We start from the raw sequence: 15,156 nt of genomic DNA on the forward strand, positions 1-15,156 counted from the left end.
AAGGAACAGTGTTGGAAATAAATCAGTCCAGCGTGATGTTCCTCACAGGCTGGGGGAGCCTGTGTGTGAAGCTGGGGACTTCCATTGTGTTCTGCCCCATGCGGCCTCAAGTGGAAAGCCAATGAAAAGAGGACTTGGCTGTATAATGGTGAGAATAGTGTTCAGAGCTAAGAGGTGATGTCAGCTCCACAGAAGCTGAGAGAAGGGAACTGGGGTTAATGTTATGCAACAATCTGAATGCACTGATAGAGAGCGTACGTTACAAGCACTTACATTGTTTTTATATGGATTTTAGGAGGTCTTAACTAATTGGACAAAATTTAGGTTTAATAAAATCTGCAGTAGTTTGAATACAGACTCCACTGCTAAGACAATGATATTTGTCCTGTTATTTCTAGAGTGCAAAATTATATTTTAAGTTAAGAAAAGAAGTGTAGATCATTCTTGCAGCATTATAAGCTTTGCAGTCAGGAAAAAATGACCTTAAAGATCAAATTAGCAAAAAGTAGAAATTGAGAAGGTTTTTTTCTTTCCCAGTCTTTTGTATTTTGGAATAATCGTGGGTCATATATTCACAGTCACAACATTTCTGACAACAACTCTGGCTGCATCCTGCAAAAAGTCAGAATGTGCAGTCCTCTGGTTGGTGTGAATAGCAACTAAACTATGAAAAATGGGCCTCTTGACAAATGCAGAACTGTCCTGGGAGCTGGTGGCCAGTAAGAAATATCGAGATGGGGGGAGTTGTGACAGGCAGCAGGTTCGGTGCTGGGGGAGTGCTGACCTGACCTGATTGTGTCCAACAGTGAGAGCAGTTCTGCTTCAGTGCAAAGCCATTCAAAAGGAAGCTGCTTAGGCAACAACAGATGGTACAGCAAGCAGCTGGTAGGGAATACTTGAAAGAAACTGTACCCTGTTTCATAATACGTTCATTCCTTTCATTTTTCTATATGTTAGTTTTGCCGTCTCCTAAAAATACCCTTTTCGAAATTGTATCCCCTAAAACATTCTGCATGAAAATCCTGTTCTGCGTAGATTTTCTACTCTTTCAAAACATCTATTCAAAATATGTGGTATTTTGTGGACAGGTCCCTGAGAGTACAGATGAAAAGACTTAAAAATGCTGCTTTTAACCACACAGGAAAACAATTACATATTCAGGGAAAGGGCACTGAGAGGTTAAACGAAAAGTTGGGTCTAGAGGAAATCTGACTGCTGTGGGACAACACACAGCAATAGGTTTTTAACCTATTATCCAACAGAAGCTCTTAGTCAAGTTAAAACAATTATATTCAGCTGTATTAAAATCATTAGGCCAAACAATGAAGCCATTACTTATTCTTTACTCAGGCAAAACTCCTATTAACTTCCCTAAGAATGTAGATTCACTACGGACCTCAAGATTTGGCCTGTTATTTATAACACGTGAACATTTTCTTAAAATGTTATAATTAAGGATTCTGGGGGAATTACTTCAGTTGGTGTAAATTGGCATAGCTCCATGAAGTCAATGGAGCGATGACAGTTTACACTAGCTGACGATCTACCCCCATTTTCCAGTAAACATTGCAGACTAGAATCCTTTATTTCTCTATAAAATGCTTCCAGTCTGGGCAGCAGTTAGTTTAGGCTTCCCCATCCAACCGGTGTGTCTAAGCTCTGACCTGAAGGGACTGTCTCTTTGGAAAAGAAGGTAGTTCACTCTTCATGTCCATTCGTTCCTCAATCTCTTTGTTGAGATACTCAACACGGATGTCAATTGTGACAGTGGTTTTTATAATATGGACACCTGCCCACTAGGAAATGGACTGAGACCACCAACTCATTTCACATAAGCTACCAAACAGCCGGCAGATGGTAAACAACTTTTGGTCACTATTGTCCCTGGTTGGATTAGAAACGGTGACCCAGAGGTGAACAGCTCCATATCCTGTTACCAAGGACGTGTCCCTACTTGATAAATACTTACTGACTATTACATTTAAGTGGAAAATCTAAATAACACCAAAAAAAGCAATTGACACTTGTAAATTCCTTTGTGCTTTTTGCAGTCTCATATAACATTTTTTTGCAGTTGCTTGTATGTTTTTCCTGCCATTTTTTAATTTCCCATCATAGAGATGCATCAAGCTAGGAGAGTCTTAAAAGAATATCAGAAACACTTAGAACATTTTGGTTTATTTTCTCTAAATACAGTTTTTAAAAAATCACTCATCTGTGATGATATAAATCTACTGATGTAGAATCTAAGCTTTTATTTTTTAAAAAACTTTCTAGCCCTTGAAGTTGCAAAGAAAACTTTCCAAACATGAATTGAAGCAACTGATGTTGAGCTGTTTTCTTGAATCTGCACACAGCCCCAGTTGCTGCTTTGAGCTTTGTCAAGTTGCATCAGGATGAAAACTGACCTGAGTCTTGTCAGTTTTGACCTGAGTCTTGTCAGTTTTCACTGTTGCTATTCATAACTCTGTGTGCATTGGTGAAATTTGTAACAGTAACACTGGAGTAGTAAACAATGATCCCTGGCATCTGAGGGGGATATAACCTTCTGTAACAATAACTTACATCACAGGTAGGGCCCTTCCAAATTCACAGTCCATTTTGGCCAATTTCACGGTCATAGGATTTTAAAAATCGTAAATTTTAGTATTTCAGATATTTAAATGTGAAATATCACACTGTTGTAACTGTAGAGGTCCTGACCCAAAAGGGGGTTGGGGAAAGGTTATTGTTTGGGGGTCACGGTATTGCCACCCTTACGTCTGTGCTGCTGCCCGTGGCAGCGCTGCCTTCAGAACTGGGTGGCTAGAGAGTGGCTGCTGGCCAAGAGCCTAGCTCTGAAGGCAGCACTGCCTCCAGCAGCAACGCAGAAGTAAGGATGGCATGTTACGATATTGCCATCCTTACTTCTCCGCTGCCTTCAGAGCTGGCCCAAGGCCAGCAGCTGCCACTCTCTGGCCACCCAGCTCTGAAGGCAGCAGTGCAGAAGTAAGGGTGGCAATACCATACCATGCCACCCTTATTTCTGCGCTGCTGCTGCCAGGGCACTGCCTTCAGAGCTGGGCACATGGTCAGCAGCCACCACTCTTCAGCCACCCAGCTCTGAAGGCAGTGCAGAAGGGTGGGAATACCGTGACTCCCCGCCCCCCCCCCCCAAAAGAAAAACCAAACCTTGCAACCCCCTGCAACTCTTTTGGGTTGGCATCCCCAGTTTGAGAAATGCTGGTGAAATCTGTATTGTGTAGGGTGAAAGTACACAAAAGACCAGATTTCACGGAGGAGACCAGATTTCACAGTCCATGACATGTTTTTCATGGCCATGAATTTGGTAGGGTCCCTAATCACAGTACAGGGAATAAAGAATAGTCTTTTGCAGCATTCCTGCATGCTGCAAATTTTATTGCACGATAAAAGAAGAAAAATTGAATCTTTTGCCAAAAAATGGAGCAAAATGAAGCCACTTGAATCCTTCAGTCTGGAAAGGAACCTGACAGAGAGCTGGAAGAAGTGGTTACATGACTTCCAGATTTTCCTGGAAGCAAGTAGCATTGAAGAGAATTTGGAGGGGATGAAATACTCCATACTGCTGTACATAGCATTGGATATCTACAGTGCATACTACAGGGAACATGAAGAGGACTGCAAAGTGCTAGACAAAGCCAGTCCAACATTTGAATGCATTCTTGATTGTCACCTGGAGAACGCTTATTTTCTTTACAAGAACCTCGATGCCAGATGAGTCTTCTGACCACTATGATAAGCTAAGTTATGTGAATAGTAACAAGTGGACTATTTAGAGACCAAACAAGTGTAATATAATTGATAACCAGGTTCAAAACAAGATAACTGTGAAAAATGGACTTGAATTTGCAAAGAACAGTAAATATTGAAAGGGATGATGAAATCTGTTCTTCCCAAATTAAGGTGTTAGCAAGCAGTGAAAGAAATGGAGTGCATCTAAATAGTAGAAAACAGGGGTAAATATATAGCAGAGACCAGATTTGTTATCAATAAACTTAACGCAAAGCATGCAAAGGGAGAAGAGCAGCCTGCAAATGATCAGATGGATGTGTAAATTGTCTACAGAGCGGAATGCAAAAGATGTTCTTGAATAATTTGATGGGGTGCTTAATAGACAGAGATGTATTAAAGATAAAATATAACACATTTATATGGGTCTCAGTGAGTTTCCAAAAATTCATGTACCATGTAACATCCCATTAGCATGGTGAGATAAAGTAAATTCTGAATATGACCGAATGATAAAATCAGATGTTACTTAGGAAATTCATACACCAAAATCAGTCTCAATAAATATCTTATAGCAGACATACTTTCAAGGGCACTTCTAAATAGTGGAAGCAGAAAGCTGCTAAATAAACATGACTGAAGTACTAACTGTTTCTGAAATAATATTTGATGAGCCTCAAACAAGATACACAAAAATGACTTACACTTACATCAACTTATAAAAGTAATCCTAGATGGATACCTGACAAAAAAAGCCCACACATCTCCAAGTATGAAATTTTTTGGGATTGTTGTGATGAAATTGCTACAAGTGATAGGATTCCATAGAAAGAACTTTGTGTCATAATGTGGCACCATATGAGGTCAGAAAAGTTAAACTTAGTATACAGTGCCCACCTGCATACTGAGATGTGAAAGTCTAGAGCGCTGGATGTCTTATTCTGGCCAGGCATGAATGTTCCCATTCTTCTTATCATTAGCAGAGTTTGCCATGCCCTTTTGTGGCAGCCTCATCAGCAAAATGCAGAGCCCTCAGACCACTGTCAAAACTGGTCAGAGGGCATTCGTCAGTGATGTGTGACATTGTCTGTCTTTGGCCACAGCTGCATGTGGGATCCTCTCTTTGGCCTCAGGTGTGAAGGCTGGCTGCGCATTGACCCTCGCCCATTTTAATTGATTCAGGAGAGCCCATGGGCAGAGTGGCAAATCAAAGCTGAGTACACCCATGGTCAGATCAGTTATAAGAAATGGTTTCTGACATCGGCTGCAGACCATTCTTCATGCCACATCAACGTTACAGAGAAATCTGGGCAGGGCAATGGGTGCCTAGATGATGAGCATGCTCTTGGGTGGTCAAAGAACCTCTGTTTATAGTGGTAGGCTCGTTTGCCCTGATCTTCTCAATGAGTCTGGCTGTAGCGTTCTCATGGCAGATGTATGTGGAGGAATGATGGGAGCCACAGTACTGGTGTGGGTCAGATATCCCCGTTATGATGCACATGGTTGAGTGTAGTTGTGTGTCAGCCAACTTGACATGAGACAAATGAAGCCAGACCAGAGCATGGTATTCTGCTGCAAAGTAACTGGGGGCTAAACCGGATGATCGGCTAGTTTGAGCATTTGTTCCCCATGAAGTGCCGGCCTGTTTGCTTAGAAAGTTGTTACATGTCCTCACTTTAGCTGCAGTTTTCCTCAGGTGGTTTAGAGATGTGAGAGATTTATCTAGGCTTACTCTGAAGTAGACTGGGTGGGATTCGTGTTTCAAGGGATGTATATTGAGAAAGATAATCAGTTCTTGGTTGTAAAGAACTCTGGAGTTGTAAAGATGGAACATACTCCAAACGGTGTTGGTCACACTTCATTGTAAATACCACTGACTCTACAATATTCTGCTATCTTAATCAAGTCAACGTTCTGAGCAGCTGCAAGTTCTGGAAAAGATCATGCTTGTGTATCTAAGCAAATGTCATCTGCATATGTTAACTTGCAGGACTGGGTGAGCAAAAGGTCATTTGTGTACAGGTTGAAAAACATTGGTGCCAGCACAGAGCCTTGGGGTGGACTGTTGGTATGTCTTTTCCACGTGCTAACTCTGTCTCCCATGTGCACTTCTTCTGTTGCAGAGGAGAAGGTCAACGATGCTGACTACCCATGCTGGGAGTGCTCTTGGCAATAGGACTAAGAACCCCATGTGCCAGACTGTGTCATATGCTGCCATCAGGTCCAAAACTATAGCTCCCATTTTCAGGTTTTTCTGAAAACCATTTTCAATTAATATTGTCAAAATTAGCACTTGATTGCAGGTGCTCTGACCTCTCCAAAAGCCTGCTTGCCATTGAAGATAGGGTATTCAAGTGTGATGATATGCAATAAGTACAAGCAAAAGAACCACTGACACTACATGATATCCCTGATTGCCATTTGTCTGAGGTTGGCACAGATCTGTTTGAATTAAATGGGAAAGATTATCTTGTATTTTTAAAATTGAACTGTTGCACAATACATCGAGTGACACTGTAATGACACTACAGATCACAGCTTGATCCACCATGGTATTCTTGTTAATAGCTGATAATAGCCCACAATTCATAAGTGACTCATTACAGCAAAGCTTTCTGATAGATCAGTATAGGTACACCACATCAAGCCCCTATTTTGCACAATCAAATGGGTGAGCAGAAAAGACAGTTCAAATAGTAAACAACTGGATTTTAATAAAACTCTGATAAATTCACTGCTGCAAAATCCTACCTCAGCACCTCATCGTGGTGCAGCAGTGACCCTGGCTGTCTGATAGCTATGATAGTGGGGCATATGCCCTGGTAGGTCTAACCATGCTACAAAGGTGTCAGACTATCCAATCCAAGGAGGGGATTGCTCTCTCAGAGGAAAGAACGTTTTTCCTTCTCCTTAGAGGTTGAAGGCTAGTTAGTCTTGAGGAGGTATGTATGCCTGCCTGTCTAGCCAGGGATGGCTTAAAGTTAACGGCTAAAACAAGATGAGTAAATGGGTCTTAGTTCCCTGCCTGTCATCAAACCATTTTTCGATGGTGGAGTGGAAATTGAGCCATGAGAGGTTGCTAAAAATGTCAGGAGCTAGGCCAACATGGAAAAGGACAATGCTCGCTGTATGTACTTACAAGCGTAGGTCGCTGGCGAGGGAGGAAATGTTAAACCATCTGATGGAGGAGAAGAAAAGGGTAAGATGCGATATCCTTGGTATCTGTGAAACCCGACGAAAGAAGGAGTTGGAAGTCAACTGGAAGGATGGAAGCGCTGTGAGGCTCGGAAATTCAAATGAATCTTACTTGCCATACCACTAGCATATTGAAGCATATCTCACAATGCGTTACTTAGGATCACCAGCTCAGAAATTTGTGGGCAGAAGGACAAAGATTTTAGTGTCCAAACTTCTTCATAAACCAGACTACCCTGAAGTAGTTACAAAAGAACAATACACAACAGAAGAAATAACTCAACAAACATGCCAGTTGCCACCTTTGCGAGTGGGAGAGAATACTGGATTTCAAACAGAAAATGGCTGGCAATCTGCCATGGTAACAGCTTATACCATCTGCACCCTGAATGTCAGTCCAAGAGAAGGAAAAAAATATCTAAACAGTACCATTGACTCTCTGTATCTTGTGGACATCCAGAATACGTCTGACAGTGCCCATGTTTTGACAAAAATAACACATGGTCACCCAATCTCTGACAGTGGAAAAGATGATGAGCACCAATAATAAACTTCAGGTGATGGATCCATCTCATATGCCCAACAAGCCACTAGAGAAGGAACTATTTTGAGAACAAGAAGTGTCTGTTTGATCAGAAAGCCATTAAGGTTCAGAAACCGTAGTTATTGACAGCTGTCCAGTAAGAGGCAGGATAATCCTCTCATCAGTCAGGGGAGTTCCTCTCCCCAACTTCCACTCTAGAGGTTTCTGTTTGAATACTAATTGAAAGTATTAGTTTGTGCTGATCTTTTTAATTGATATGTTGTATTTGCATTTGATTAATAATAAGAAAAATGTCATTGGAGATGATGGATACTGCCTCCTGTCAGGTGACAGGTATATACTTGTGTAATCCCAAAACATGCTATACAACAGAGGGCAGGTAGATATAGATCGTTCTGTCTTACCAGTAAGCTTCAGTGTCACATAGTTATTACAAAACTGGATCACCTTCACCCTGCTGCTGCTTGGAAAAGCCCTGAGCATCACCAAGACTATGTATGGGGAGGACTCATACAGAGAATAGGTGGGGGTAGCATCCCCTGAGCAGTAATCAGAAAGTTGAGCAAAGGGTAGAGTAGTACATTCCTCCACTTCAACAGGTAGGCAGCTGGGAGAGGTACGGTAATGGATACACTTCCTTCTTACTCTCACAGCATCCTGAGTGTAAAGAGTTGCGAGAAGGGGCGTGGGAGGGGAGGAAGTGCTGTTCCTCCCTTCCAGCCAGAAAAAGTTGGGGAGTGGGTAAAGGGGGAGATAGAGAGCTGCTGGACATTGTCCAGAGATAACATGCTGGTACAAATCCCAGCACCTACCTTTTTCTCCACAATTGGCTTCTTACCTGGGCAGTAGGGCACCCTTCCATCTTTTGTAATGGCCTTCAGTAGGGTTAGTCCTCTGACTCGTAAGCCTTGGTAAAATTTGGAGCATGTATGTGTATAGAGGTGTATGGGGTAGGCAAGAATGAGTAAAAGACTGATGGGTTAAGTTAGAAAAAAGTATGTAGTGTGTATACGTGTAGATAGATTTTATATATGTATAAAGAGAGATTGATTTTGAGAGAAGAAAGGAGAGACAGAAAAAAAAGGGAGGAGGTAGAAAACAGATTGAAGGGTTGCAGAGAGAAGGAAAAGAGAACAGATGCTAGAAAGGATGAACCACAAACTTTTTATAGGAAAAAAAAAAAGAAAAAGGGAAAAATGAAGTCGGGAAGTGAAAAGAAGGTATAACAAAAGAGATGTAATGAGCTGAACTTTTAAAAATGTATTAAACAGAGAGTAGACAAATTGGTACAGTAGACAAGTGTTCTGTTCCTTGAACTTGCAGGGGTTTTGTGGGTGTGACTTTGTGGGTGTGGCCACACAGCTATTTTTCAGTCAGGTTACTTAGGCTTAGTTCTCAAGTCAGAATGTATCATGAATATATTTTTTCAATCCCTGTTTTTATTATAAAGTAGTTGCCTGCACTATTTAGGTCATAACTGGTATTGCAGACTGCTGAGGAGTTGCTCTTGGCATTGCCCAAATAGTAAATGAGAGCACTCTATAACACTTAAGAAGAGATAGGAAAGGAAGCCTTGCCTTTACATGCCTTTTCGACTGGAACAATCTCTTTCTTTTTTTGTGTAGGGGGGTGGAGAAATATACTTAGATTCTTGGTGTCATGTGCTATGTTAGGTGGAATAGATTTAAAAATAGATGGCAAACCAGCATCATTAGTCCATAATGATCTAAAAATGAAGATGTATAGTACTGAAAATGAAAAATTTAATGTTCCCGGTACTTAAAGAAAATTTCACAACTTCAGGGCATGATTTTCAGAAGTGACTATTGGTTTTGGGTTCCTCAATTTTTGTGTGCCCAAATGGAGACATTGTGTCAAGGGGCATGATTCTAAGAGAACAAGTACTCAACACTTTCTGAAAAACCAAGCCCCATTTAAGTGCATCAAGCTGAGCACCCAACAATAGAGGCATGCAAAAACAATAGTCACTCTTGAAAATATTGGTCTGTGTCCAAATTCTGTCCTCCATACATGCAGTTAGATATCCATATGCAAAAATCCAAGGGTATATTTTATTTACAGAGGTCTTCTTTGGGAGAGACTTACATTAGATAATTTAAAGTCATTTACAGTACAGTTGGATGAAAAGTAACTACAAAAAAGTATCCTTAATTTAAATAAATCCTCAGAATATGTCCAATACTGTAATGCCACTCATTTGAAATGGAGCACTACATGACTTGCTGAAAGAGAAATATTTAATGCTCTCGAACAATAAGGTGGACAGCAAATTAATGAACAGTGCTTTTGGCTGTCACTCATTCTGTGATTTCTGTGTCGAAGTTTGTAGCAGAAGAGAGGCTTGTTAATAAAATTACTTTATCCAAAGGGAATTCCAATTTCTAGTAACAGGTTCCAGAGTGCTTTCAATGAGTACTGATGTAATGCATACAAATGCTTGAGGCTACTTATGAGACAGGTATAACTAAGACAATGAAGTGTAAGCTAGTGTTACTGAAATGAATGTATGAATTGAATTACATAATCATTTTAAGACTATTAGTAAGTCAGGGGAAGTCTGGCAGTTAGAAATTGCCAAAGTGAAAACAAATATAGGATGGTAGTTAGAATGAAGAGTTCAATACTGCTGTGTTGTACTGTGTTTGGGAAACGTGTGTCAGTATTTTGAGCTATATAATAAGGCAGAACAGAATTTAGTTTTATGTAAGGTTCTTCATAGTTAAGGTATTGTAAAGCACTTTACAAAGTGATGACTGAGGTACTGGGAGGGTGGCTCAAGGGCTTGGTAATAAGATACAGTGCCTTTCACCTCTAGGTCACTGGTTCAACTCTGCCTCAGGTTAAAGAAGACTAAAACTTGTTACCACCTGACAGCTGTTCATTGGTCTCAGAAAAAAAGTTGATGGTCTTAGTCCAGTTTTTAGTGGACTAGTGTCCACATCACAATTAGCACTTTTTACAGTCTCCTGAGAAAGGCAAAGGATTTACACTTGATCTGGCTCTCAGTGAAGTCAGTAGAGAACTTCCATTTACTTCAACAGAAGCATAATCAGGCCCTTAATGAGCATGGAAACTGAATTACTCTGTACTAATATGGATGATCTTTTAAGATCACTGTGAGAGAAGCTTGCATGGTACTTCCTGTTCTGTAGCTGTCCTGTGCATGAATAGATGACTTCAGTCTTCTTGGGGAATGCCAGTCTAGCACTTCTCACAAGAACTGATATTTAATTTGAAAATTATTTTGAAGTGTGGTGGAGAGGAAGATCCTGGGACTGTATGCAAATACAGCAGTCATCCAACATTCAGCACTAGCTTTCACACACATTCTTGAGCATTAAAAACTGATTTAACAGAGGAATGTTGGTGAGGACACTGATTTTATTACCCCGGATTTTTGAAAAGGGATGTGGTGTCTTATTTCCACACAGCCACCCAGAATCTGATGGCACCTGTAAGAGCGTAGTACACATACTGTAATATAGTATCATCACTGGCTATGAGCCCAAGTACTGATTTGTAATTTAAATCTGTCTTCTAGCCTGGAGGCAATAATGCTACCAGCTCAGCTATACAGATACTTAAATCATAAGGAATCATGTAATACAGGACTAGAATGCCATCAGGTGGCTCGAATATCAAAAACCATGAGCGTGACTCTAAAGGATTTTATCATCAAAACATCAAACCAGAAATTTCCTTACTTTCTTTGCTCTCTTCCATTTAAGATATTTCTACATGCAACATTGTTTACAAATAAAATGAGATGTATTGTTATTATAGGCCATTGACTTAGGCACATCTCAGTAGAGATTGGACTAAAAAAGTATTCTTATTTCCCACATAAAAATGCATTACATAAAAGGAAAAAAGACAACAACAAAAAAGACCATCATTTTGATGACAAACAGGATTTTCCACAATGCCTGTTATTCAGAAGGAATTTTCTGACACATGCAGTATATATTTATATTTGTTAAATATACATAAGGAATGACACACGAGAGTGTGCATGTGTTGTGAGGTACTGGCATATCTTTGAGTACATAATAAGACTGAGAGTTTCAAGGAGAGTTTAGTGGCATTATTTTTTAATGGTGTCTGCCTTCTAAGAGTCATTTCGGCACTAGTTGTGGATACTTGCAAGACAAGGGCAGAGCACATGAGGCTGTAGCAGTTGTAAAGGTGATGATTACTCAGCAAATAGTGGATAGAAAATATTTCTTATTTTTGCCTCTTCTTCCTCTCTTCATTAGACATACTGAAAGGCCATTGATGTAATTATTTGCTTCCAATCTATATATAGGTTATTGCACATCTATCTTTGGCGGTCAGTCAGATTGTTCCTTTTAAATATAATTTATAAATAGGTTTGTATGTGTTTTACATCATTTAAAATGCCTTAAAAATAGTCTGATAAACCATGTTTTAATACTATTGAGGTAAGTGAAATACCAGATGCAACTAGGAAAAAATTAATATATGGTGTAATGCCTGTTTAACAAGAATGCTGCTGCACATTCTGTTTTCAACATATTGGGGGATATGCCCATTTTCTTGAACTGTTTTGTTATTCCTATATTGAATGTAAAAGAAAAAATAGCTTCTCTCCTGTCGACTGACTGGTGTGATGTAATTCTGATTAGCTAAATCTGCCTTCTTCATTGAGTTTAATATAGTTTGACAGCACCTCGATTAGGAAGCAATAATTTCTGTTGATAGTAAACAGTTGGTCACTTTCAGCAGAGATGGGGAATGTCTTTTGTCTTACATTAGATTTGAGCTGTTGGCTAAAATGGAGTTAAATTCCAGTGATTCCAAAAGTAAAGTGATGTATTCAGGAGTGGAGTGGCAGAGCATGATGTAGTGGTAGTAAATAGTCATGCTATGGTAGCACCCAAAGGCCCTAATTAGATTGGGGCATCATTGTGATGGGTGCTGTGGAAACATGGAGAAGAGGCATTGTCAGTCCTGAATGGATTGCATCTAAAGGATTTTGGAAAGGAGTGCAGAGACTGACTTTTGTTGTAAGAACTATAGATTATCACACATAAAAAGTGTGTCATTGGCACCTATGCAAGCTGAGTCAAACTTTGTTAGAATGACACAGAGCATTGTCCTGTGGAGACAGAAGTGAGGGTAATCATTAACCTTATCAGGAAAGCAGTAAGATTTTATTAACAGCTGCGATAAGCGCAATTCTGTACCTTTAAGAAATGGATGTATGTGATAAAAAGCTTTTCAGTCTAGATCAATAATTTGATTTGGATTACACAGTTTGATTTGTGTTTGCATTTAATTTTGTTTCTCTTAATGTAAAAAACTCAAAAAGGAGAAATAGCAAGTATATTTCTTGGGTAGAATTCCATATACACAGTTTTGTGTTATTTGATTTCTTTTGTGATAAATGAAAAATCCCAGTGAAATATTATTTTTGCTGTGCTCTAGTAACTGGGGTGTTAAAAGTAAAGTATCTGATGCTAATGTTGGTTGCAATCTGGTATCTATTATAACATGTGGAGATGGTAATGCCACATATGATAGGTGGAGAAAAGGAACCAAGAGCTTGGTGCAAACAGTTATTTACTTCTCCAAAGATTGTTTGCTTCCTGGAATGTGAAACCAAGCAAACTCCAATGCAGAAGGAAGCTGGGGTATCTTTATTTACAGAAGGCCAGATTCTGGTACCCTTACTTACACTGAGTAACACTTTTCTCCACATTGATGTCAGTCAGACTACCTGAGGAACAAAGTTCTATCCAACATGAAAGGAATATGAATGGTTTCTTTATCTGAATGATCTGGTGCTGTCAGTGGGGAGACTGCCTTCACCCATTTCCCACTTCTGTTTCGTTCTCACTGGCAAGGAAGGTTGAATATGACTTCCTCTAGAACCCATCAGTATTACACTCCTTCCTCTTTTTCTCTTGTCTGCCATTTCTTGATATGGAGTAGGCTATACAGCCCATGTGGGCTTAGGACCAAACTTGGTCCACGAATTCTGATCCACTGCATAGCAGCACATTGTGTGGCTATTAGATCACTAGGGTAGATCGCTCAAATTTAGGTGATTATTTCTGTTGCCCTCAAAGTGCACCTCATTATGTGAACCTAACTTAGCAATATTTTAACATTTTTCTGAAAGGCAGAAAGAAGTACTCATGCTCATTTACTCTTCCCTTCTCCCTCCTTTTTTACTGAAGAGAAACATTTTGCCTTCTGCCATTGCCAAATTATTTAGAAGAGTGTAAATTGAAGCCATTTATCTTGAAATGTGCTGTTGGAGCAGACTGTTTATACAAGTGTAAGAAATTGTAGCATAGAAATATTTGGTCTGGTCTGTAAGGAAAAGGTTTCTCTCTTTTTTTTTTTTAATTTCTACTTCTGGAATATTACTTATAATGTAGAAAAAGCATGTGTCTAACAGCCTATAATTTATGCATCACTTTTTTAGTGTAGTCCAGACAATGATGTTGTTTTTTAATGAAGAATACTTTTTTGTTACCTTGTTGGCAAAATAAATTTAATATTAGCTTTAAAATTACTTCAGCTCAGAACTGACTACTACATACTCCATAATTGTGGTGAAGTTTAGCTCTTAAAATGTGAATCTAGAGTAAATTATTGGCTAATACAAAGCTGTAAATATTTGTCTGTCAGTTGGTGGACGAGTGAGTCGGGAGTTAAATTACACGCGCCAGAAGATTGGAGAAGAGGCCATGTTTAATCCCCAGCTCATGATTCAGACACCACAAGAAGATGGTGCTAATGTACTAACAACAGAAGCACTCAGACAGCACCTTGACTCTGCACTTCAAGCCAGCAGGGTACACATTTATATGTACAACAGGTAAGGTGGGGAAGCAAAGGCATTTCTGATCTTATGTGGCAACTAACATGTAGATATACACTTATTCTCTGCTTTACATGCATTTTTGAAAGGCTAGCAATTAAGAACACCTTTCATTAGCACTGCATTTTGATTTGTATTTGATTGTCAGGACTTAGATATTTGAAAGAGTTTTATGATAACAGTGAGAGATTGGATCTCAATAAATAAAGCAAAGATAAGGAGCATTGGATCAGAGCCTAAAACCCTTACTCACACGAGTAGTCCTGCAGTACCAGCCTATTGCTTGGTAAAGTAGTGGTGACTCTGACCCACAGAATCTACATGTGGTGTTAGCACTTCATTGGTGGGATTTAGAGCAGTAAGAAGCCCTCCACATTGGAGATGCCCTCACTCACTGCCACCTGAAGGAAACAAGTAATTAATGTGGACACTAGTGCAGATGACATTCCAAGACTTTGGGAACAGGGGCTATATGAATAGATGGGAAATGGAGTTCCGATTGGTTATTTGGTGTAGACACAAGGATGCCAAACTTGGGTTTCTCGGTATCTGTACAGGTGCTTAATGTATCTGAGGTCTGCTTGATTAAATTGTCTATCTAAAAATAAAATTAAGCATGCTAATAGGAATAAATGTGTCTAGTAATAAGGATGACCTTTAACAATAAGTATCCACTGTTGACCCTGGGCTAGATAGTAGAGTTAGGTACCCCGCTGAGGCTCAGTTCCTGCCAGGGTTACCTCTTGGTTGGGGAAGTAATCTGATACACTCTTATGTATCAGAGCAGGTGCCT

At 39.7% G+C, this 15,156-nt stretch overlaps 1 protein-coding gene across 6 annotated transcripts in view; it reads left to right on the forward strand.

The window, feature by feature from the left end:
• Positions 1-15,156, forward strand: part of PTCH1 (patched 1) — an 86,528-nt gene that overhangs the window by 22,203 nt on the left and 49,169 nt on the right. For 4 of the 6 annotated variants that reach the window (XM_005304287.5, XM_005304286.5, XM_042854564.2 and 1 more), the window contains one exon: positions 14,171-14,360. The exons of the other annotated variants lie outside the window; for them this stretch is intronic. In XM_005304287.5, coding sequence (XP_005304344.2) covers positions 14,171-14,360 — 190 coding nt within the window. The remainder of the gene's footprint in view (positions 1-14,170; positions 14,361-15,156) is intronic. 6 annotated transcript variants of the gene reach the window in all.

Source organism: Chrysemys picta, chromosome 6 (assembly GCF_011386835.1).
Source record: "Chrysemys picta bellii isolate R12L10 chromosome 6, ASM1138683v2, whole genome shotgun sequence".
NCBI lineage: Eukaryota > Metazoa > Chordata > Testudines > Emydidae > Chrysemys > Chrysemys picta.